The following is a 24,814-nucleotide window of genomic DNA, read 5'->3' on the forward strand; positions in this document are numbered from 1 at the left end:
AGGAGAGCGTTCAATAAGCAAACCATGAGATTGAGTGTGTTTCAAATAGCGTAATATATGCTTCACCAGTTGCCAATGGTCAGAAGTTGGTGCATGCATGAATTGGCAGGCACGATTAACCACGAAAGCTACATCGGGTCTGGTGAGTGTCACATACTGCAAGGCACCTACAACAGAACGGTACTCAGTAGGATTGGGGTGAGGAGCACCCCCTGCATCCGATGCTGACTTGGTGCTAGCCATGTGTGTGCTTACTGGCTTGCAGTCAGTCATGCCAGTGTGACGTAGGAGATCCAAAGTATAACGAGACTGTGAGAGATGCAGTCCCTTGGAATGTGGAGTGGCCTGAACACCAAGAAAAAAGTGAAGATCGCCGAGATCCTTAATGGAGAACTCACCGAATAAACGCTCCAGTAAAGAAGAGATCAAGGAAGAATCGCTGCCTGTGATCAAAATATCATCAACATAGATCAGAATGTAGGTGACATGAGTACCATCTCGGCGAATAAAAAGTGGCGTATCTGTCCTGGAGCCATGAAACCCAAGGAGAAGAAGAAAATCAGATAGTCATCGGAACCATGCCCTGGGTGCCTGTTTGAGACCATAGAGTGAGCAATGTAGACGGCAAACATAATCTGGGTGATTGGGATCAATAAACCCGGGTGGTTGTGACATAAAAACCTCCTCTTCCAATCAGCCATGAAGGAAGGCATTGCTAACGTCCAATTGGAGTATATATAGAGATTACATGGAGTGAGAGAGCTCACTGGTTTTACAAGAAAATTGTACAAGAGATATTGAGTTACCATTACATGTGATATTGGGTTGCCATATTTGAAGATTTTTGCATATCAATCCATATCATATGTAGAGATTCATATCTTGCATATCAAGTCACATCACATGTGTGAAAAAGAGAGAGAGGGCACAGTATTGGCATAGTGTACACTCAATATGCATCTTCTTCTTCTTCTAAAAACCTCGCATCTGCATCTCCAATATCGGGTCAGATATACCAATGCGTACATAGCATAGGTGGAGAAAACAGGGAAATAACACCCCATTCCTTCCACCTCTCCTTCTCTCCCTCCCACCAACCCACCTTTATAAAGGGGAAAAGAGGGAAAGGCCCTGATTTGTACACCAAGATTGTAGCGGTAGTATCAAATTTATACATCAAGATTGTCTTCTCCAGGGATCCAGCTCCTCTCCACTGAGTAGAGAGCCCAATGAGTCATCTAATAGCTGGGCTGTGCCGCATACATCTCAACGCTCACTCAATCAGCTTTTGGGATGTGTGCAACACAACCCAGCCGTCGGATACCTCATGGAGCTCTCCACTCAGTGGATTGGAGCCCAATCCCTTCTCCAGTGGCTCAACTACAGCAACGCTCGCCAGTGCCAGGTTTACTTTCTCTCTGTCTCTAATTATATTTCATTTTCCTCTTTTGATCGATGAAACGTATTGTTTCCGCACCCGTGTCGTGTTTGAGGGTATCAATTGTTCACCAAAAAAAAAAAGTTTGAGGGTATCAACTTGTTGCTGATGCAGTTTTTGCATTTTTTTTAAAGAAATTTGCGGTCAATTGATTAATAAGATATTGTCTAGAGATTAGGACATCGCAGGAAGATTGATGGTTGGATATTTCATAAGGGTTTTAGGAATTTTTCCTTGTTCTTTTTGGGTTGGTTGTTCTCCACTCAATTTGAACGCGTACAAATTGTTGTGGTAATGATTTAGCTGTAAATGACATTATGGGCTCTCTCTCTCTCTCTCTCTCTCTCTATTTCCCTCTCTTTGTAATATAATCCATGTCAAAGGTCTCTTTCAGGTGGTGGATATATAAATCAAAGTATAGGAAAGCTGCAGAACTACAATGTGGCTAGCCATTTGTCATGGCCTTTCATAAAACTATCCATTGAAAAGTTCAGTCTTCCATTTGTGACAACTTCTTATGGTTACTTGTAAATTCCAAACTCTACTTGATGGGTCTTCAACTCAAATTGATAGAGTTCTTGGAACATGAGCATGTCTCAAGCATGTTCTAAGGGATGGTGGTTCGAATCCACCAAGACCCTTTTTATTCAACTAGAACATGAGCATGTCTCAACTACAGTTGGCTTCAAATGGATGCTTAATCATGTTAGATGTAATGACATTTTCACTATTATTTTAGGAAAGAGGAATTTTAATGGTATTTTTGTAATTTTTTATTATGGTGTCTTGGATTGTAATGACATTTACAAAATTATTTGAGTTAATTATGATGGTAATGGTATTTCTGTAAATATGGACAACAATGTTAAGAAACTGTTCCAAAACAGGTTTTACCAAACGGATCCACTAACGTTTTTCTATTTTGAAAACGGGTTTGGAATAGGTCTGCTAAACACCATTTTAGAAGCCAAAAACGGTTTTTTCAGAACATAAATGAAAAATGATGATAAAGATAAAGAACAATGTTTTTATAATAGAAACGTTACCAAATGCAGCTTCATCGTTGTCAGTTTCAGAACCTAGAACAGATTATTTCTATTTGTTATTCGAGTCCATTACAACTGAAACGATTAGAAATCGAACCATAAACTAAGGGAACCGACTCCCACACTTGCATGAAAGTATTAAGCAATTCTACCACAAAAAAAAAAAAAATAGAAGAAATCAAAGAAAAAATATATAATTAGGGGTGGGTGGTGGCAGCACGTACTGCCAAGGTATTCTCACGTCCTTCAATTATAGCCATAGATCTGGCATAAAGTTAATCTAAACCATTTCTTCTATGTTTTTTCTTCTCATCTGTCTTCTTTGATTTTCAGGGAGATAAAGATAAGAGATCAAAAAGATCATCATATCCCCTTTCCCCCTTTCGCTATTATCTCACTCGAGCAAATCTTTGATTGGATTGGGCGCTCTTCAAACATATTCAACTAATCGTTTCGGCACCCGTGCTGCTTATCATCTCATCAATCTCTCATAATTTTCTTGTGAATTTATTCTGAGGGCAGTCCAAGATCCATTCTGATCCAATTTGTAGTCATTTACTAGGTATCTCGTACTTTCTTCTCCGGTTGTACGCTAAACTCCAAGTCAAGAAAATTGAACTAACATAGGGAAAAAGCAGAGAAGAGTTTCAAATATTGCTTTTGTTATAAAAAATTGATTATAGCGATGACGAAATTCTACAAAACAAAAAGCATTGACCTCTATGTCTCCTTCATACATACGAAGAATAATCAATAGCTTTCTATATTGATTGAAATTTCATATTTTTCGCTGTCTACAGGGAGAGATTGTTTCGATAGAGGAATTGTACATACTACAACCCAATGTGGATTGCTTGGGACAGACTTCATTGTCATTGGATAACATGGTTTATTGACGGAGTACAAAGCTTGCTCGGCTTGTGAACTGTCCGGAGCGCTGTCTTCTTACTAGATTGGTGGTTAGAGCCACGATCCCTTTGTTTGGGTAGACAATGGGTCGCGGATTGGAGAGATGAATAACAAACTGAAGGGGTTTAGGGATGCGAAGAAGAGAAAGAATTGAGTGGAATAGAAAAGAATAGAAGGATGTAACTAGTAGAGGGAGGAAGAACACTACTTGGATTGGACTCTGATTTGGTTGGTGAAGGACGATAGTGCTTAAAGGTTTTTTGATTATATGGTCACCAAAAAGTCTGTACCGTTGGTCCCGATGACCCATGACGCTCCATCACCTGTTGCGGTGCACGGTAATGGGCCTAGAAGTGGAGGACAACAATCGTGGGCAGGACTGTTTCGTGGTGGGAAGGTGAGGGAGGACGCGGGTGCGATCCCATTCCTTAAACCAACAGTTGTTAATGACAAAATGGTCGCTCAGTGCAATGCTGAGGAGTTGGCTGATGAGAGGGATAGGTGGGAGGCAGCCTTAATTAGTTGGTTACGTTTTTGGGCCTAAGCCATCATTTTCCTCCATGCAGAGGTTTGTGAAGGAACAGTGGGGTCACGTTGGGGGTGTTGAAGTTTTCGGACTTGAGAGTGGTATGTTTGTTTTTTATTTTCAGGGTAGGGATCTTAGTAGGCAGATTTTAGATGAGGGGCCTTGGACGCTTGGTTCTCGTCCACTGATCCTACGTCCTTGGACTTCTGAAGTCTCTCTTTCTCGGAAAGAGGAAACAGAGTTGCCATTGTGGGTAAGGCTTTACGGACTTAACCTGCATTATTGGGGTGAACGTTCATTGGGTCGCATTGCAAGTGTTCTTGGTCGCCCGATATGTGCAGATAGGAGGACAGTACGACGTGAGCGACTCTCGTTTGCACGGATATGCATCTCCATCAAAGCGGCTGATGGGTTACCTGCTTCTATTTTTATTGCTCTTGAGGATGGTACACTGGTTGAGCAACCAGTGCACTATGATTGGTCTCGTCCCTTGTGCAGTGTGTGCAAAGTGTTTGGGCATGTTGATAAATCTTGCCCCATTGCTGCGATCAATAAATCTCAGGAGGAACATGATTTGGTGCATGATGTTATGCAGATTGAGGATTCTTGGCAGCGACTGCGAGGATGCAGGGAAAAAGGGAAGCGTGCTTTGCCGCTGGAGGTGTCTTCTGGTGTTTCAGCCACGGTGTCACTGGCGACACCTTCTGGTCAGTCAGTTCCTGCAGTTAGTGCAACGATGGATGTGGAGGTTCCACGTGGTGCAGTTGTGATAAAGAATTCAAATGGTTCTGGTATTGTGAATTCGAATGTTGTTTCGGTTACTAATGGATTGAGAGTTTCTCCCACCTTGTCACCGCCACGTGGCATGCAATCAAATGCAACAAATCAAAGTGATTTGCATTCTAACGCATTTGTTGGTCGTGGAAATTCAGTAGTGGTTAACGGATCAATCCCCACTGTTTTGAATGAGTCACGTTCAACAGCAGCTGACGGTTATGCTATGGTGGTGTCCAATAAGTCTCCTGGTTCGGGCTCCAGGTCTGTGTCTGCAACCCAACCTGCTGTGCAGGAGTTGTCACGAAATTGTTTAGCTGCTGGTTCCACCAACATGAAGATGGAGGTTGTGGCTAGTGCGAATCGGTTTGATGCTTTGCATGCATTGGAGAATGATGAGTTGGGTGATGGGAAGGATGCTTCATCTTTACTTGTTCGTGAAAGGGATCGTAGTCCGGGCAGGAGCGGCCCGTTGCCTCGCTCTCCTCCCCCGCCCTCCAAATGTTGAAGTTTGGCACTTGGAATATCAGGGGGATGAATGACCCTAGTAAGCGCAGAGCGGCTGTGGATTGGGCTTGCAAGAATCAGTTGATGTTCTTTGGCTTGGTTGAGACTTGTGTGAAGCAGTGTAATTTTAAGGGATGTTTCCATAAAATGATTGTGGGAACCTACTGTATTTCTTGGAATGTCAGATGGCTGATTGAGGATATTTGGTGTCTTCGTGATTCCTTCACGAGTTTTTCTTTTGCGCATCAAGTTCGTGAAATCAATAGTTGTGCGGATTTCTTGGCGGCATTGGTGGACTCCCCTATGGAGATTTCATTGTGTATAGATTCTCTTCCTCTGGCTCTTTCTGTCTTAGTTCAGAATGATGCTAAAGGCAAGAGGTACATCAGGCTGTAATCTTTATAAATTCTAATATAATATAAGCTCCTTTTATACCAAAAAAAAAACTAGTGGAGGGAGGTGTTGCAATGGGAGAAGAGAGAGTCGTGGGAAGGGAAAGAGGTAGCCATCCAATGGAGTTGGGGAGTTGCAGTGGGAAGTTACACAGTTGGAGTTATAGAATAGATAAGGTTTGCGATAAAAAGGGCCATACAGCTGGTCTACGGTTAATTAAGATAAAAGATTGAATGGCTGAGATTGAATAAGATTAAATCAATGGTTATATTCAATCAACGTTTTGCTAATACATTTTCACCACTGTTCTGTGCCCTTCTTTTTTTTTTTTTGATGAATTAAAATATATTAACGAAGCAAAGAAAATCTTTCCCCCAAAAAATAAAAGGGGAAAGAACATGATAGAATACAAGGAGTAAACTCCACAACAAACCAATAGACTAACCTACAGCCTAATCAAGCTGGAGGGAGACCACACAAAGAACAAAGGACATATTCGAACCCAAACAACCAGTCACCTATATATAAAGTCGACCTTCTTCCCTTTAGGATTATAGGTAGGAATAGGGGGAATCACCCAACTCCGAGTTTGATTATCTCCATTTCTTTCATAGGCTCCTCCAAACATTGGACCCTTGCGCACACGATCTTGAGGCAGTTGATATTGGGATTCCTTTTCATTGCCAGCATTTTTGAAGTCATCCCTCACATGGGCGTACCATGGATCAGAGATAAGAGATGGGGGTTCCACTGGATCTTGAATTTCTCCTTCTTCTAACATGGGTCCAGCACCCACATTGGGCACTTCCCTTATGTGGATGACCAGGTTAATCCCTTCAACCTCGTGTAAAGGGGAGGCACCCAAGAGACCAGGCCCACTAGGATGAGGGGGGTCCCACAAGGATGAGTCTAGGAGACCTTTGGAATCACCTTTCATGTCCATTTTAGAGCATAAACTTAAAATCTCAACCTGATTTCTATTTGTGGTCAGACTGTGAGTGACAGATGGCCTGGTAATAGGTTGTAGAGAGCTTGAAGTCCTAGAGTGGGATGGGTTCAGGCTTGTAGAAGTTGCAGTAGGGAGAGTTTCACAAAAATGGGCATGGGGGACAGGTATCTCGGGCCTCGAGGAGGAAAAGCCAATGGGGGAATCACCCTCAACGGACTGAATAACCATTCCACTTGTCTCCATTAACCCAGTAGTTTGATCGTTATAGGACTCAAGAGATTTCAAATTTAAAGGGTTAGACCTTCCCGCAAATAGCTCTCATCCCTCTGTACGTAATTTGGAAGATGTGTGTTTTGTAGCCGAAGGTGGAAGTCTATCTTGTAGGACAGCTCTCTCTTGCATTTGTACAACCGGCTGTTGATGACCTCCCCCAAAACCTCTCGCAACGTCCCATCCAAAGGAGCTTCTTCCTCATCACAAGCAAGGGCAGCAAACCTATTATGGTTAAAATCAGGCATTGCATTGTTAACAGGTTGTAAAAGAGGCATTTGTCGACCCAAAATCATGCAAACTTTGACCTGCATATTTCTACTTGATCCCCATTGGTGCAGCACATTGTCACTCCCACCCCTTCAATCAGCATTAATTCAAAATCATGTACCACGACATCATCTCCTCTCTCAACAGGTTGGAGTGTATCAAATTTCACCGGAATGTGGACATCTTCAATAGCGTGCTCTTCCTCCTCCGACAAAGATTCAAAATCCATTGTGTGCTCCCTTCGGCATTGATTAACAGTCTGCCAATATGGTATAAGTTACTTGACGCCAGGCATGGATGGCTCCAGATTTGTAGAGAGACCAAAGGAGGATGGTCCCTTCTTTGTAGCTTCCTTGGAAGCACCATGAGCAGATCGAGGGCACTGGTTATCACTGTGACCAAAAACCAGGCATTGAGATCAGCGAGATGGGCGCCAATCATAAAGAACGACCTGATTGAAACTTCGACCATCTTCATCGGCAATGGTGATAGAGGATGGGAGGTCTGTGGTGGTAGATATTTCAATACAAATTTTTGCAAAAGATAGTCTTTCCTGGGATTTAGTCCATTTGTCAGAATATAGTGGAGTTCCTAACGTGCTTCCGATGATACTCAAGGCATCCTCTGTCCACAAATGAAAGGGAAGGTTGGGCAAGTTTACCCAGATGGGAATCGAGTTACAGGATATATGGGATAGACAAGCTTGAGGAGACCATGGCCTAAGGAATATTGGTTTCTTTTGGACAAACCAAGGTCCCTCTTCTAATGCTTGTAACATATCAGATTCATCAGAAAATTTGAAGATAAACATTCCACTATCGAGAAGGTAAGTCTCAATGGAACCAACAACCTTCCATTGCCTACATAAAACATCATGAGTCAACATAAATAGCAGTTTGCGTCCTATGAAGTAACTCCAACAGAGTGTTGTTCCATGGCGATGCTCCCTCCTCAACGACAGATCCTGGGCAAACTGCTATCAGTTTTCCATCCATTGGCTTAGGTGAGACAAAATGGAAGTTAAAACCCCTTCCCACCCTTGAGCTTCTGGAGAATAAAGATGACAATATACTACCTTTTTCACTGCCTAAACCAACTAGAGGGGAAGGAGCGCCCCGCTAGTGCCCTGTACAAAACTCTCTGGGATCCCTTCCGCTGCATCAACAGATCCTTCGTCAAACCCCACCTGGCCGGGCTGCAATAGATGCACCTCAGACACAGAAGCAGCACCCAAATCTCCTTGTTGGAGAGGCCCCTTCGAAGGCTAAAGATGAGGGAACTCCGCCAACTCAGAGTCTATCCTGATGCCACATGCAATCAAGGTGATGGCTTCATCTGAAGAGGTTACTCCCTTTCTGCTCTGAGCATTTTGTTTCCTTTTCTTCCCAGTCATGTCTTCCACCTTCTTTAGTGGTAAAATTGACGGTTCTGCGCCCTTTTATCCTATAGTTAGATAGAAAAATAGTAAGAACATATCACTCATGGAAAAAAAAAAAACTTACACAACATTAACATAATTCCTAGATCATACAAATAGAAACATATGTAACAAAGAAACAAACCATACACTTTAAATATCAAATTACTAACACAAACATCATCTGTAGTTCCATATCATATATATCCTGATACAAATAAAAATAGTATTCAAAGTCAAAGTTCCATAGTTCTAGTAAGTAATTTGGTCGATTTGCCAAGTAAATTAGTTTAGATTTTTAAGTATGACAAATTTAACCTTGACTTGTGTTGACTCCAATTATCCACCAAATAAAATGGTTGATCTTGTCAAGCTGGATCTCCTGGTCATCGAGAGAGGCTTAGTTAGAGGGTCAATTCCACCAAGAACATAGTTGATCTCGAGTAGCTTGATCATTTCTATCTTTGACCAAAATTCTAACACTAACCATGAAATAAACACACCTGTCTTATGCTGCGCAGGTCTTTCTGAACCAACCATAGGCCTAATAGGATGGGCTTATTGCTTTTTGCTTGATGGACAAAGTGTTTTAACATCTGCAGGATTTGCTGCTTCAACCGACGGAACAAAGGCTGAGCTACTTGGAATCTTGCAGGGGTGGAAACACGCTGTGACTGATAAAATCCAACTCAAAGAAGTATGGATCAATAACCAGAATCTACACAAGCTTTTGGTATCCAAATAGGCAAACAATATTCCTGTTCATATCATCCCCCCCTTTTTTGAACTAGCTGAAGTAACTTCCAACTTCTCAATTATACAGTTTAAGTACAAAAACAATATGTGGACTCGTATCCTACGGTCTTTAGCTACTTTCTCACTTACCAATAGAACGACTATCTCACCCTTTCTTTATGATGTACAAATGTTTTGCTCTCTTTAAGTAAATAAATTTCTTCATCAAATAAAAAAACTTGATCATTTCTAGAGTTGGACTACTGAGTTTTAAAACAGAGATTCCAAAGACCCAAAGTCACGTGTTACAATGGTTTTTCCAAATCAGGTTAATGAAAAATCTCCTAGTCATCCTCCAACCGTAATCATACAATGTGCCTCTCAACTATTTTGAGGTACTAATCACCATGGACACCTCCATCATCTTTATTGTTTTTTTGGCTAATGGTTTAGCAACCCTTGATTCATGTGACTTACAGTCACCTAAGAATATGCACCAAATTTGGAGGGAAACTTCATCTTTCTACTGACTGATGAAGTTTTTCAGTGAATTTGGCCTCAACTCAAATGGGAAACTTGTTCTAATGATGCCTTAGGATCGCCTTCTATAAGACCTAACTTACATAATTTTTTTTTTATATAAGATGCATCGCATTAACCAACCTACCGTTCCATACATCAAAAGAGACAATCATATAAAAAGAAGAAGTACTAGGCTTTATGGGAACGACCATGCCACAATCCAATCACCGGGGTTGGAAAAGATCGGGTCTTCACCTTATCTCAAACCTTTGAAAGGAAAAGAGAGAACACAAAGGTTCTTAGAATCGCCTCCTAGGCTAAACATAAGGCCAATAAATAACTCCATGTATGACTCCAATGAGGACTAGTCAAACCATCATTAGGGTACGTGTCAGGGTACAGCCCGACGAAGGTATTAGGCACCGGCTTAGAATCGACCTTCTTAAGCAATTGCAATTAATATCATATAAACATGAATGCTGAGTATGTTAGCAAAACAACAAATAAAACTAAGCATACAATACCTTAGACGGCTGCAAAAAGAAGTTATAATAGTAAACAAGACCTAAACATATATGAAAACATGAAAGACTCTAGGCCATATGAAGATTTGTCATGGAACAGCGAACATGGCCATAATAGAACATACAAACAAACACGATACTCAACATGAAATTAAATCTATATGCAACCCTAAGCATGAGGACAATGTGGAAACTAAAGAACAACACCTAAAAAGACATAAATGACACAAGAACCATAACCACAACAACGAAATAAATGTTAATATTGAACCTAAGAATGACTAAGAAAATGACACATGTTACAACACCATAAAAAACTAGCTTGGCACCTATGCAAAGCAAGAAGACAATGAAAAACCCCTTAAAAGAAATCTAACAAGGCAACATCTAAACTAAACATTAACATATCAAATAATAAAAGAAAATCCCGAGTATGACTGAGAACAATTCTACCGAGGAAGACAGCATACTACCACTGTCTCTACCAAAACGATAGCAATATACATATAAGTACATGGTTATACCTAAGTAGAAATAAAGGACTTTATATTTAGGGTTAACTGAGATTGAAGACAACCCAATAAACCTTCAAACAACTCTAGAAAGAATGCTTCAAAGCTGAAGAAAAACTCTCAAGAGCACTCCAGAAAAGAAACTCATAGAGCATGTTTCTAGCCTTCAAAGACTGATGGTGGGGATCCCCAAAACATGGGCCAGACACTCCTTTATAAATAAAGATTCTCTTAGAGCATCTCTAGGTCAATTAGAAACAAACCTCAGTCAAAACCGTTGGATTTTGAGTCAGATATGACCGTTATGACATCAATGAAAAAAAAAATATAATAAAATAAAAACTCCGTCCACAACTCAAAAAGAGTGGAAATTTGTGATTGAAAGGTTTTCTTACTCCAATCCACTTGCCAAAGTGTCTTAAGACATTGTGGACACTCCTAAGACGTCAAAGGACAATTTGCAAGCAAATGGAACTCCCCAAAATCCAATCCAGATTAACTCTAATATCAACTTCAACATGAAGTGTGGCGCCAACGGTGCAGGCAGCAAGGACACTGGTTGGTTGTAACCAGGTCTGGGGATGAAATTCCGCTTTCATCCCACAGAACCAGGATGGGGTGGGGAGAAGAGCGGCAAAAAATCAAAATTTTTTTTTGGGGGGGGGGGGGGGGAGTGGGAACACCAAGTTGGAGAGAGATTAATAGATATGAGTCAATGAAAGGAGTCACCCAAATCCACTTTTCTCTGCTTTGGAGGTCTCATATGTAAGCAGAAGGATATACATGACGATCTGCTATAGTCCTGTACTACCATTGCCAAAATGTCAATACTTAGGAAACTCCAACTCCATTAAGTTCAAATTGTGCAACAGCTGCATTGATTGCATCAATGACTTCCATCTTCCCCCGGCTCACTGCCTCATCCATCGGAGTCCTTTCATAGCTAGCCACACATCCAAATAAAAAGCATAAAGAAAAATGAGTACCTTACATCCACAATCTTCTCTAAAAGAAAATTTCATAGTTAGAAGACCTTGATTCCAGGTCAGAAACAACAAACCTGTTTAGTATAGTTACATCGGCTCCTGCTAAAATCAAATTGTTCACCACCTGGAAAAGCCATTTGTTGATAAGCTTGTAAAAATAAAAATAAAAAGGCGTACACAGTGCACAAGGCTCCCACCACTGCAGGGTCTGGGGAGGGTCATAAAGTACACAGCCTTACCCCTGCTTTTGCAGAGAGGCTGTTTCCAGACCTGGAAACAAATTGAGTACCATAACCTGGAATGCACAATTACCTCAATGTGCCCATTGAGGCAAGCCCAGTGAAGAGGGGTATTTTTCTCCATATTACAAGCATTAAGATCCTGCATCACATATAAGCTCCAAAACTTAGGGTCCATTACAATGACTTTGAGATGTGAGGCAAGAAAAATCAGCAATTGCGAGATTGCATCATAGAGGGCTCGTCCAAAGACTTGAGTAAATGCACACCATTCAAATCATGTCAAAGAATCCATAAACAACTCAAAATTTTAAAAATTCAAAAAGGATGCTAATTGGAGAGTTCATAACATGTTTGTTCTCAAAAAGCAGATCAGATGGTTCCATGTATCTGCTCAAGTTAACTCATTTTGTGTATTGTACCATCCAACTCCTAATGCCCTGAACCTAAGATGTAGTCAATTATCAGGAACCCAGACCTCTATGAGGACCAAAAGGACCAAGATGCAACATGCTCACTTTTATATGATAATGTGATCTTTATCTTTATCAGATTATATTGAATGTATACATTGGTTTTGGCTACAGGTCCTTTTTGTCCTCACAAACAATAGATCAATCATTGTGGGTTGGCTACATGAATCCTGTTTCAGCAGTCCACTTTATCAGGACACATCTTCCACTAAAGGTCCTTTTCTTTAATTACTTCCATAAAAAGGAGGGTGGACCTTGGTGCAATGGTAAGGTTGCTCCATTGCGACCTAGTGATCGCGGGTTCGAGTCAGGAAACAGCCTCTCTGCGAAGCGGGAGTAAGGTTGCGTACATTATGACCCTCCCCAGACCCTGCAGTGGCAGGAGCCTCGTGCACTGGGTACGCCCTTTTTTATTACTTTCATAAAAGGACAAGGCAACAAATCTTCTCTCACTACCATAGTTGTCAAGGCATCGCCTAGGCGACCAGGCACCTTGGTCGACTTGGGCACCTTTTTTGTGTCGCCTTGCTTTTGGACCCTCTCCAACGCATTGGGTCGCCTAGACGCCGTGACAACTAGGCTCACTACAACCCAACTCTTTTTTGCTTCATATGCCCTGTTAGAGCCTCCAACTTTAACAAAATCAACCTGTTCTTAATATATCCACAGACCAGAAGCATGTGCAAGTTAACAAGTTCACTTGCATGCCCACTATAGCAGCCAGCAAGTCCAATTTCCATATAGAGAGTTAGTTGGTTATAGTATATCAATACTAAATGCATTGAGATAGTTATTTATACAGTCGATGGAGCTTGACAATGGTCAATTCAAATCTTACATTTTTTTTCTGACAAAATTGTCTGAGTGAAAGGACATTTTTGGGCACTCAGGTCTTATCACCTAGTATGCAGGCATGACCTTAAAATGGGTATCTGCTGTGTTGACCAAAACCCAATCCACAACCTGGCCCAGAACAGCCTGCTTGCAATCTTACATTTCAATTATTTTTCAAGGAAATTTAATTCTTAAATATCTCAACTTGACCTTAAAGGGGCAAAACTAAAGAAGGTGTTGGTTGAACCGTGGGTTAGAGAGAGGGAAGAAAAATAATAGAATTGATTGATTTAATGAGAGAAAGGCCCCCTCTATTATAAATAGAGGGGAAGTTACAACTTATATAAGCTAGGCGATGTGGGACTAAACCCACACAGCCAACTAAACACTCAATAATATAAATACCCCCACGGAATTCTGGAGTACATTATTCTAACACTCCCCCTCAAGCTGGATTGTACAAATACGAAAGAAGGAAGATCCAGCTTGGACTAAAAGAAGAAAAAAACTCTAAAAGAAAAAAAACCCTCTCCATAACAATGCTAACACTTCCCCTCAAGTTGGCGCATACAAGGTACTAATGCCCAACTTGAATGAAAAATGGGAAAAATAAGTTGTATAGGTGCAATATTGAGGTCGATTGGTCCTTGAAGTGGGAGTAATCAGCCCTCTAAAAATTAGCAAAAACTGAAACCTGAAAGTCAGGGTTTTTGGCAGGTAACCAAATTAGCAGGTTAAGGAATTTTTGCTGTAGAAACAAATCCAGCCATCAGAAAGGGTCCAAACTTAGGTCGAGTAGGGCTTGTAGTAATAGGGAATCACCCCTAAAAAAATTAGCTGCATCTGAAAAGGGAAACCCTAAAATTGATTGGAGTCGGGGTTTTTCAAAACCCTGACAAGTTGAGATCGATTAGGGGATCTAAGCTGGAAAAAATAATAATTGATGGAGAGAAAGAAAAGAGGGAAGTAAGGTGTAGGAATAGGGTAACATAGGGCTGGAAAAAGGTTGCTTAGGGTGTTCCTCTATTAGAGGATCAGGTTTATCGAGATCTGATATCAAAGAAGGAGGAACCCCAAAATCGCAGAAGAGGCTTCCAGCTGTTTTTTAATAAAAAACGATAGGAGAGAAAGGGGGCAGCACTAAATCATCGATATGATGTTTACCTCATTAGTGCTGCCCCTGTTTTTGTGCTGAAAAGGAGAAAAACAGGAGCAGGAAAAAACGAGAAAAAAGGGAGAAGAGGAGAGATCGATTGGAGGAAAAGAAGGGAGAAAATAGGGTTTTTCTCTCTTTAACCTAGATTAGACCAGCTTTGATACCATGTTGGTTGAACCGTGGGTTAGAGAGAGGGAAGAAAAATAATAGAATTGATTGATTTAATGAGAGAAAGACCCCCTCTATTATAAATAGAGGGGAAGTTACAACTTATTTAAGCTAGGCGATGTGGGACTAAACCCCCACAGTCAACTAAACACTTAATAACATAAAATACCCCCAAAAGGGACCAGAATACCCCCATGGAATTCTGGAGTACATTATTCTAACAGAAGGTTCTGGCACAAGAGTAGATATTAAATCAGTCAGAATGAGGACATCTGGAAGACCTACCACGAATACGGAATCCTTAGAAAGCTCTAAAGTCATACTTGGCATGAGACCCAGACCCTGCATGTCATTCTTCACATCCTCACCTATGGTTATTTTAAGCATACCCGTAGTTCTTTTAGCTCCCTCAATCGGAATCCCAGTAGGGAGTGACCTGATTCCGATTAAGGGAGCTAAAAGAACTAGGAGCAGGCCTAAAATGACCATAGGTGAGGTTGTGAAGAATGGCATGCAGAGTCTGGGTCTCGTGCCAAGTATGACCTCAGATAGAGCCTATTGGAGGGCAACGATACACGTTGTCAACACCAGGTAACTGAGATTTTCCTGATTTCCTGGTCTTTGCTTCTTTCCTCTTACTCTCATTTTTCTTTTTTCCATTTATCACTTTTCTTATCTCATTTCTTCATTCCTCTTACTCTACTTACACTTTGTGAGGACCTCTATTTTCCCTAATTTGTTTTGTAAGGATCCATGTAGCTGACCCCATTTAGTTGGGATAAGGCTGAGTTGTTGTTGTGTATATATATACACAAACCTTTATTAAAAAAATATATAGGCATAAATCGACTAAAGCATACAATTGAAAGAAAATACAAGAAATCTTAATGTTATAGATTCCTCACCACTCCATTTTTTATAAGATACTCCACAACATCAAGATGTCCATTAGCAGCTGCCATATGAAGTGCTGAAAGCAGATGATGAAAATACAATCAAATAAGGAACCAAACCATGGAAATGTTAAACATTACATTCATGTTAAGTACAATTAAAAAGGGTGTACTCAATGCACGAGACTCCCGCCACTCCAGGAGTCTGGGGAGGGTCATAATTTACACAGCCTTACCCCTGCTTCACAGAGAGGCTGTTTCCTGACTCAAATCCTCGACCATTAGGTCGCAATGGAGCAACCTTGCCATTGCGCCGAGGTCCACCCTCTTATGTTAAGTACAATTACAGATGCATAAATCATATATTAGCTCCCAAAAAAGCTAGCAATTATAGGTTTGCAGGTGCAAGGGTGGCACATCAATGAATGGACTGGTACAGTAGATAGATAAGTAGAGAGAGACAGAGTCTAGCAGCAGCAGCAGCAGCACAAAAGAGTCAAAATTTTAGGATCAGCAACAAAAAAGGAAAAAATAACTGTCATTTCATCATCTCTTTTCCCATGTTTACTTAAAAAGCCACAATCAAACCAAACAACTGCACTGAAGCTCAAATAGAAACATTACGAGAAGGGACAAGTATCAGTACCAATAAACCGCTTGTACTAGGATTTTGACCATTAAATAGCCATAGTAACCATATCTCCACAGCATTGCATCCTGTTTTCATATCCCAATAACAGAAATTTGTTCAGAGTTGACAAATGGAGGACAAAGAATTGCAACTTGCAATTAATGGTCTGAAACTTGGACTGGGCCTCGACCTTTTTTGGTGACTGCCAGTGGTTTAGTTGGTCAATAACGCTGTTAAACTCATTCAGGAACTGCTTTGATGAAGGGGGTCAATGAAATCTTTCAAAAAATATGTGACCAGGCTGGGGTCAATCTGTTGATCCTAAGATGTAGCCCAAGAGGGGGTGAATTGGAATTGCACAGTCAATGCTCACTAATTCGAACGATGTGACGCAAGTGGAAGATAGGTAAAACACACAGAAAAGAGACACCAGAGTTTAGAATGGTTCGACAAATACCTACATCCACTGCCCGGACTGTTCCAGGTCTTCCACTAAGATCTTAACACGTGCCACAAGTAAATTGCTGGGGGTACAATGTCTTGTATTTCGTCGCTTGCATAAGTGCGCTGATTCCGTAGGGCCGCTAAGAGGCCGAAGGCCTCAAGGCCCAGAAATATAGTTAAACCTTCCGTGTGATTGTAGCTTTGTGAAGGGTTCCTGTAACTCATCATATGAGGGTTTGTCATCATTTTCTATTTCCTTGTCAGAACCCTATATGCTCATAAAGCACACATTGCAATCCTTAGCAATGGAGTAATTGTTGACTCACTTTCCTCTGAGGTCATCCCATATGGCCAACAATGTTTTCCTCCCTTTGGCTTTCTCATTACCTGGCATCTTAGAGGGGCAATCTTCAGCCATGTGTTCAAATTTGCTACATTTGTAGCATCAGACACCCTTGTCATTGCTACTCAGAATCTTATTTTTGCTCATTACATACTTTCTAAAATTCATAGTGAGCAGACCTACTTCATCATCTTTTAAATCATCTTCTTCACCATCCGAAGAAGCATTTAAGGCCAAGTCTTTTTTTCTTAGACTCGCCAGATTCCCCAGTCATCATCATCTCATGGGTGATGAGTGACCCAACAAGCTCGCTCTTCCAATGGAAGATTTTTAAGGTTTTTGGCCACTTGTATGCCCGTCACCTTGGGCTCCCAATTCTTAGGTAAAGACCTAAGAATTTTGTTTACTAGTTCCGCCACAGTATACTCTTTTCCAAGAGCATTTCAACCATTTATGATATTGGTGATCCTAGTGTACATCTCAGTGATGGATTCCTAGGGTTTCATCTTGAATAACTCATGTTAGTGAATCCATATGTTTATCTTGGAATACTTCACTTGGTCCGTGGCCTCATGTGTAACCTCAAGAGTCTTTCATTTTTCCTTTGCAGCTTTGCAAGTAGAAATATAGTTAAACTCTTCTGGACTCAAAGCAAAAAATAAAGTATTTCTTTTTCTCATCTTCTCTCAATGCCGAAGTAGAAATATAGTTAAACTCTTCTGGACTCAAAGCAAAAAATAACGTATCTCTTTTTCTCATCTTCTCTCAATGCCGACTTCGGCTTTGGTACGGACTTGCATTTAGTGGTCATGGTCGGTTCGTTGTATAGCCGTTATTCATGATCTCTCAAAGTTCAAAATCAAGAGACTAGAGGAAGATCCACATCTGCGATTTCCAATACCTGAAGTTTACTCTGTTGAAGCTCAGCAGACAGGTGATAGAAAGACCTTCCGTGTGATTGTAGCTTGTTGTAGCTGCCATCTTCTCTTCAAACGGAAATTTTTTTTAAAAGAGACCTCACTCTGATATCACTTGTTGATCGTAAGATGTAGCCCAAAAAGGGTGATAAATTAAAATTGCACCATTAATGCTCACTATTTCAGAGGATGTGATGCAAGCGGAAAATAAATACTGCAAAACTAGACTTCTTCCAACCTTTTCCGGACGAATGTGGCTTGTAACCGATCGACCACCCTCTCTGTTAAGTCAAAAAAATACTGTCAAAACTCATACTTTAGGAGAGATTGGCTGACTCCTATTCTTTGTGGGTGACTTATAAAAGTTATATTAACCATTTTAAAAGGCATCTAGGCTGTTGGAGTTGTTACATAGGATTACATCAGGATATACAAATAAAGATCCTAATATACAATCTTCTGAAGCTTTGGCCTTGATCACTTTGTCCCATTGATGCACAAGTGCTTTCCAAGTTATTGCCATTCATCAAATCCTGAATAACGACGGCTTGGTGAAGCTTGAATGTTGTGATTGCCAACTTCTCTATTGCTTCTCAATATAGCTTGCTTGATACTTGTATATTCCATTGAAGTCCATGTGCTTTTCTGGGAATGTATATACCTTTTCACACGCACAAATATATCTGTATTCCCAAGGACCATCCTAACCATCTTTCAGTTCATCAGCGTTATGTCCAGTCGTTAGACTAACACTAAGGTGTCTATGTTTGATGTCACCAAAACCAAGTTGTAGTCTTTAGGTAGATTACAATCTCCCAACACAATCCAACTTTATGGTGAGTATTTGGTCAATTTGGTTAACCAAGGCAGCTCCTATGACACCCCAAGTCATTTTTCTCAGGATAAGAGATCAAGCTGGACACTCCAATTAAAGTCGAGATAATTAGAAACCTCTACTTTCTTATTATTAACACTATAATTTAAATTTCAGGTTGGAGTTTAAGAAGAACCTCAAACACCATCTCTTGACCAAAAAGGACTCTGTTGCCAAGGTCCATCCCCAAACCAACACCTCAAGTGAATACTAGTTGTGCATCATGAGTCCCTTACAAAAACTAGATTCATAACTAGTTTTCACCTTTTTGAGTATCCCAATAATTAAACAATCCATACTTTGTGCAATGCCCCACCAAAGGTTCATACTTTGTTCAAATCATCACTGTTCAAAGCCACTTGTATAGAAGAGCTTTTTACTTTATGAGAATCATTCTTCATCGAATCACCTTTCACAACTTCTGGGGTAACATTTCAAAGTACTAATTATAGTAAATTTCAGCTAACCATTTGTGATAGATTGTCTAAATAAAATTTTGTCCTTGTGACTCCAGGGCTGAACCTAAAGTCCCCGAATCCCACCTCCTAACCCTAATATAACCTTTGGTCAGGCTCATTATGGTTATAGTACCTCTATCTCTTTCTATCTTACAGTAATGTTAGGAACAGCATAATCTTTTTTACCCACAAACCTATGCACATTATGAAATAGGTCTCATCGATATCTAATCTTGATCTTAGAAAAGAAGCAAAAGCTTTATTCAGCTGTTCAGCCTGTTCTTATAACTAAAGCACAACAGTTCTCTATGTAAACCACTCTTCGAGAAAGATATGGAGCTTTTTAAGGTATAAACATTCAGTGACACACAAAAAAATGTAAAATCAAAATGTTAAGATACATTTCTCTTCAAGAAAATAGTAAGCGAGACAAATTTTCATAATAATCATTATAACTGCTCATGTAAATCAGTTGGATAGCAGAATTATGAGAACAACCTGTTCTTCCTTGACAATCTTTAGAATCCAGAGAAACACCTGTAGATGCTAAGCTTATGACATCATCAATATCATCATATCTAGCAGCCTGTTAAATGGAAGAAAAAAAAGACATCAATGAAGTAACTAAATAATTAGCAGTTCAGCAACTTTCACGAGGGCAAAGGAAAACTTTTGTTAAAGCCATGGTAAAATAATTGTACTGTACAATAAAATACAGAAAGACACCTAATGGATAGTGTTTCAGAAACCAGTAGAAAGCCAGGATCGCATACTTGGAGAAATTCCAGATTCAAGAAAAACCCAATCTCACAAGATCAATAAGTCAGATAGGTTGCAAATTCTGGTTGAAGGCTTACTTAATCAGGGAGAACAGAATAATAAAGTTTGAGTGAATTCAATCTCAGAAAAATAGGCTCTTAAATAGATGTATTGGAGAAATCAGATATGCAGGAATATCAGTAATAGAAGCCTCTATAACTGAAATCAAAGATTAGAAATTAACCTCAGAAATTCAGAAAGCATGCTAGCACTAGGACTCTATGCAATCGATGGAAAAATCAGAATTTGAAACCAGGGAATAGAAACAGATTTCAGGATTGAAACTCAAAGAAGAAAATAAAGAAGAATTGAACAGAAAGAACTGGGAACCAATCAATTAACTTAAAACCAAAAATAGAAATTGAAATAGAATGTGCAGGAAGAAGAACTGACCTGATATTCAGTAGATGATTAAGATAATAATAAGAAGAAGAAGAGAAGGGTAAGAAAAGAAACCCGCAACAAGAATATCTCAGGTAAGAAATAGAAAAGAAGATGGGAGATCTTAGGAGAGGAGAGAGGAAGAGAGATCGTGGGAAGGAGAGAAAAACACCAAATTGGTAACAACCAGTATTCCAAAATCAAATCAATCAATTCACTAAAATTTGTGTAGGATTATAACCCTATTTGTAAAAGACCAAATAAACTCACTTTAGGACTCCTAAACCAAAAAACTACTGTCCCTTCAAGTTACCTTGACAAAAACTAACTTAAACTGACCAAATACTTGCCATAGAAGACTTCAAACGACATAAACTACTGACTAACAATTAGACATAATGAGCAAGAGAACACTGCCTGGTAGCATGGCCCCCTGACCAGTGTCGGGGCCAATGGGAGCATGCATGCAAGCATCACAGGAGGCGGGATTACGCCTGGCCCTGAGGGCGGGGCAGTCATTTCACGTCCGTGCAGGGGCCACGATCAGGTACCATTTTTTTTTCCCAATCTTAACTAAAAAGGACTCTTTTTAGATTAAACCAACCTACTTAATAACACATGAGACCCACACAATCTTATTCATATACTTAATCCCGTGTACAGAATTAAGACCCCAAATACGGGCTTATAAAAGAGGTCCATTACATCAAGGCATACCTAGTGCACGAGGCTCCCGCCACTGTGGGGTTTGGGGAGGGTCATAATGTACGCAGCCTTACCCATGCTTCGCAGAGAGGCTGTTTCCTGACTTGAACCCACAACCACTAGGTCGCAATGGAGCAACCTTACCGTCACGCCGAGGTCCATTACATCAAGAAACCCAAAAATAAAAAACCCAAGGCCCACAGAACCCATCCATGGGCCAAAATTAAGTCTTTCGATGCCCAATTGGGCAATCTTAACTACATCAGCGCTATACTAATGTAGATGACAAAGCAAAGTAGATAAACAAGTGTAGGGGTTTCCTCCTACTAACAAGTCAGAGTGTTAAGATCTCTTGCAATACACTAAAGAGTTTTCTAAAACTTTTAATATATAATCTTAGATCTTATTATCAGATTAATCGAGGTCTCCTTCTAACTTCCCTGCAATCTAAGTTCCCCACTGCTGAAGTTTGGGCCAAGGGTTTTCCCTCTAAAAAAACCACTCTTTAAGTATTGACAACCACATCAAGAAAAATCCTCATTATCGAACATCTATTAAAAAAGTAATGATTCTATTGAATGTGTTCCATATGAATTAGAACTACAGAGAGCACCCCCCATGTTCTTATTCACTGTGATTATGCTACTAACGTGTGGGATCTGATCAACAAATGAATATACAATGGATGATGCCAACTGGAATGGGTATACTTGAGGAATTGCATTCATGTACTTTAAGGCTAGGCAGGCCAGATTGCGGGGTTGGCTCAGCTGCTGTATCATGGTCCCACTGAAGGGAAGGAAATCAGTGTACCTTTGAGGAACCTGTTCAATAAGTTGATGGAAATCAGTGTGTCTCATTATCTCTAGCAAATGTTGGGACACTAAAAAATTTATGGTAATTTTCTCTCTCCTAGACATGGCATTCGGCCATTCTGTTAGAGCTCTAGAGCGAACAACATCATTATATTTTGAATAATAAGAGCCTTTAACAAATAATGCTTTCAGAATTAAATGTCTTCATCTTTACTTGGGTTACTATTTTATGCATTGGAGAACTTCACCATATCAAACAGATGATATAGCAAAGGGACTAGAAAAATAGGCAAGAAACCATCAAATGCAAGGATTGGCACAACATGAAGCATTTTTACAGTAGTACATGAATGCAAATTTATAAGAATCCCGACATCCACACCAACTGTATGTAAATATTCCTCACAAGTGAAAATTCGAAGAAGGGGTAAAGCAAAAGCAAAGATGAGCTTCACAGCTAAACGAACTTAAATATCCGAAAGTTCGCAATCATGGCAGATTCAGGAAACTCTATTGCTCATTCCCAATCTATATTGTAAGGAAAAAGTATGCTGCTATCTTATAACAAATTGCCCATTACCCTCAACTCAAAATTCAACGAAATATTTGTTGTAGTTCTATATAACAAATTTATTCCGTAATTTTAACTGTCTCACTTGAATTCATACTCTGCTGACAAGCTAGATCACAAGGCCATGGCAACCACAAGAACCCAAAAAATAAGTCTCTCTTGTAGTACTGTAGTTGTTACCTCAATCAATGCCTCCACGTTATCAGGGGTCGCCGACTCCTCTGCTGGTTGATCCGCTGTGTAAGCTTCGTCCATTCCCATTAGCTTTAACTCAAGAAGGAAGGAGAGAGAGAGGCTTTGGCCTTGCAGCGTTGCAGGAAGTTTACCTTGGGTCGGCTTAAAGCCTTGAATCAACGTTTCAACACTCAAACCGGAGGTTGGACCATTTCGGACTGATGAACCGGTGAACCTGAGATCAGTGGCATTGGAAAGATAATGCAAGTCTAGCATTTTACATATAATTTTGGACCGAGTCAACTCCGCCTCCCCTCTTGGGGCCACCCGTCTGAGAGGAAACTCCCTGGTGAACATGGGGGGCCCAGTATCTCCTGGCTAGTGGTGTTGCGGGGTTGTGCATGAGCCCTGGAGGATTTAGTCGGCCAAAGGCCAGATACCTCCTATTTTTCCAAAAAACAAAAAAAAAAATTGGACAGAGTTTCCCTCCACCAATGGTAAATGGGATCTCAACGTGGGAGGAGAGGGCGGGAAAGGGTATCGAGAGGATATTTTGGAACATACTTAAACCTTAGGAGGGGTTTGTGAACCCTAAGATGGTGGGTGAACCATCCTCTGTAGGTGGAGGAAAACTAAACCCTAGGAGGGATTTGTGAATCCTAAGATGGTGGGTAAACCATCCTCTGTAGGTGAAGGGAAACTTAGTCCCATAATTTTCATCTTCATTTAGTTTCTACTCTGCAAGTTATAACTATTTGATTAAAGGTATGTCGCTTCAGCCCTGCATAGGATGATGGAAATTCGCCAAATCAAAATTTAATTCAATCATTTTATCTCATTTTGATCCGTGTAGCATTCTGATAGAGTTTATAATGTTCACTAATTTTCTTGAAATTTTTGTTATCTTGTTGTATTAAATTCTGATTTTTTATTTATCCAAATTTTTTTTTTCTGATTTTCCTATTTCATATTTTCATCATACCATAAATGTAGTTAAAGTATTTTGTTCATTTTGTGAGCAATTTTTTTCAATCATTTAGGTGTAATCCGAAAAATGTGGTCCCTAATCCCTAGTAAAAAAAATTCCTTTGTAAATTTTCATATTTTCATTAAAAAGTTTCATAGTTTCGGCGCAAAATATAAAACAAATTTTAACGTAAAAAATTAGATTTTTCTCTGTTTGTTTTGTTATTTGAAAATTTTTCAGGATGTAAAATTTTACTTGAGATTCCTCTTTCTTGGAAAAGGCTTTGGAAATTTTTACTCCAAAATTATAGGGAAAATATTCTCTCTAAATGGCCAAAAAACACAACACGATCACCAAAGCTTTGCAAATTCCGCTTTCTTTTCCATCGTTTTTTAGTGTTCTTGACCTCGTCGCTGTAACTCTCAAGCCTATCGGGGATTGAAGCCTCTGTGAGCTCCTCTCTCATTACTTGTCATTCTTTAGGGTTCTTGTTCTCGCTATTGCAACCCTACAACTCCCAAACCGATCGATGAGTGGATTACTCTCTCCATCGGTTGATCTCTCGAAGACTCTTAACTTTTTATGGTATTTCAAGAAATTTACGAGGCTTAAGACCAGCTATTGAGATATCAGTATCGGTATCGGTCTCTACTGTTACCGATCCAGATGGCCTAGATTGGTCAATTTTACCACTGTTTTTTTATTAGAAAAAATGAGCTTTTTGATGATTTTACCCTTGATCTGATACCAAGACCCGATCCAGATACCAAGACCCGATCCAAGATCGGCCAGGTATTGGTATCGGCCTCAACCAATAACTCAAGCTATGCTTAAGACAAGTTTGATTTGTTTCAAGCGTTATTGTTATTCAGGGTCGTCGCCTCACTTTTCTTGTGAAGGTTGTATGTTTGTATAAACCATTCTGTTGTTAATCTTTTGCGGATCTAATTTCTGTAAAAGCAATTATTCGTTTATGTATAATTGTATATCAACGAAACCTGCAGGATTGCTGAGCTATCTTATGAGTTCTTGGACTGTATCAATGACACCTATCTTTTTCTGTTTACAAGTTCCTATCCATTTTGTCTTTTGCAAAGGTGAATGGGTGATTGATCATCTGCTGCTGTAGAAATGTCCAATCCCCACAAAAAGAACGATCGAAAATCAAAACCTT

The 24,814-nt window shown here is 40.0% G+C and overlaps 1 protein-coding gene across 1 annotated transcript; it reads right to left on the reverse strand.

Moving 5' to 3' along the window:
* Positions 1–11,504: 11,504 nt before the first annotated feature.
* Positions 11,505–22,835, reverse strand: LOC122643878 (ankyrin repeat-containing protein P16F5.05c-like). Its single transcript, XM_043837448.1, has 6 exons — positions 22,680–22,835; positions 19,707–19,794; positions 15,554–15,618; positions 12,091–12,159; positions 11,853–11,902; positions 11,505–11,735 (listed from the first exon to the last, which is right to left on the reverse strand). Exons 1-6 carry the CDS (start codon positions 22,758–22,760, stop codon positions 11,624–11,626), a joined length of 465 nt encoding a protein of 154 aa, XP_043693383.1. The 5' UTR covers positions 22,761–22,835; the 3' UTR covers positions 11,505–11,623.
* Between the last annotated feature and the right edge of the window lie 1,979 nt (positions 22,836–24,814).

Source organism: Telopea speciosissima, chromosome 10 (genome assembly GCF_018873765.1).
Source record: "Telopea speciosissima isolate NSW1024214 ecotype Mountain lineage chromosome 10, Tspe_v1, whole genome shotgun sequence".
NCBI classification, from domain to species: Eukaryota; Viridiplantae; Streptophyta; class Magnoliopsida; order Proteales; family Proteaceae; genus Telopea; species Telopea speciosissima.

Excerpts from the sequence above, each read along its gene's own strand:
- LOC122643878 (XM_043837448.1), bottom strand. The coding sequence starts at position 22,760 with ATGGGAATGGACGAAGCTTACACAGCGGATCAACCAGCAGAGGAGTCG. Across the intron at positions 19,795-22,679 it reads ACGTGGAGGCATTGATTGAG|GCTGCTAGATATGATGATAT; the intron begins GTAACAACTACA and ends TCCATTTAACAG. Across the intron at positions 15,619-19,706 it reads AGATTGTCAAGGAAGAACAG|CACTTCATATGGCAGCTGCT; the intron begins GTTGTTCTCATA and ends ATCTGCTTTCAG.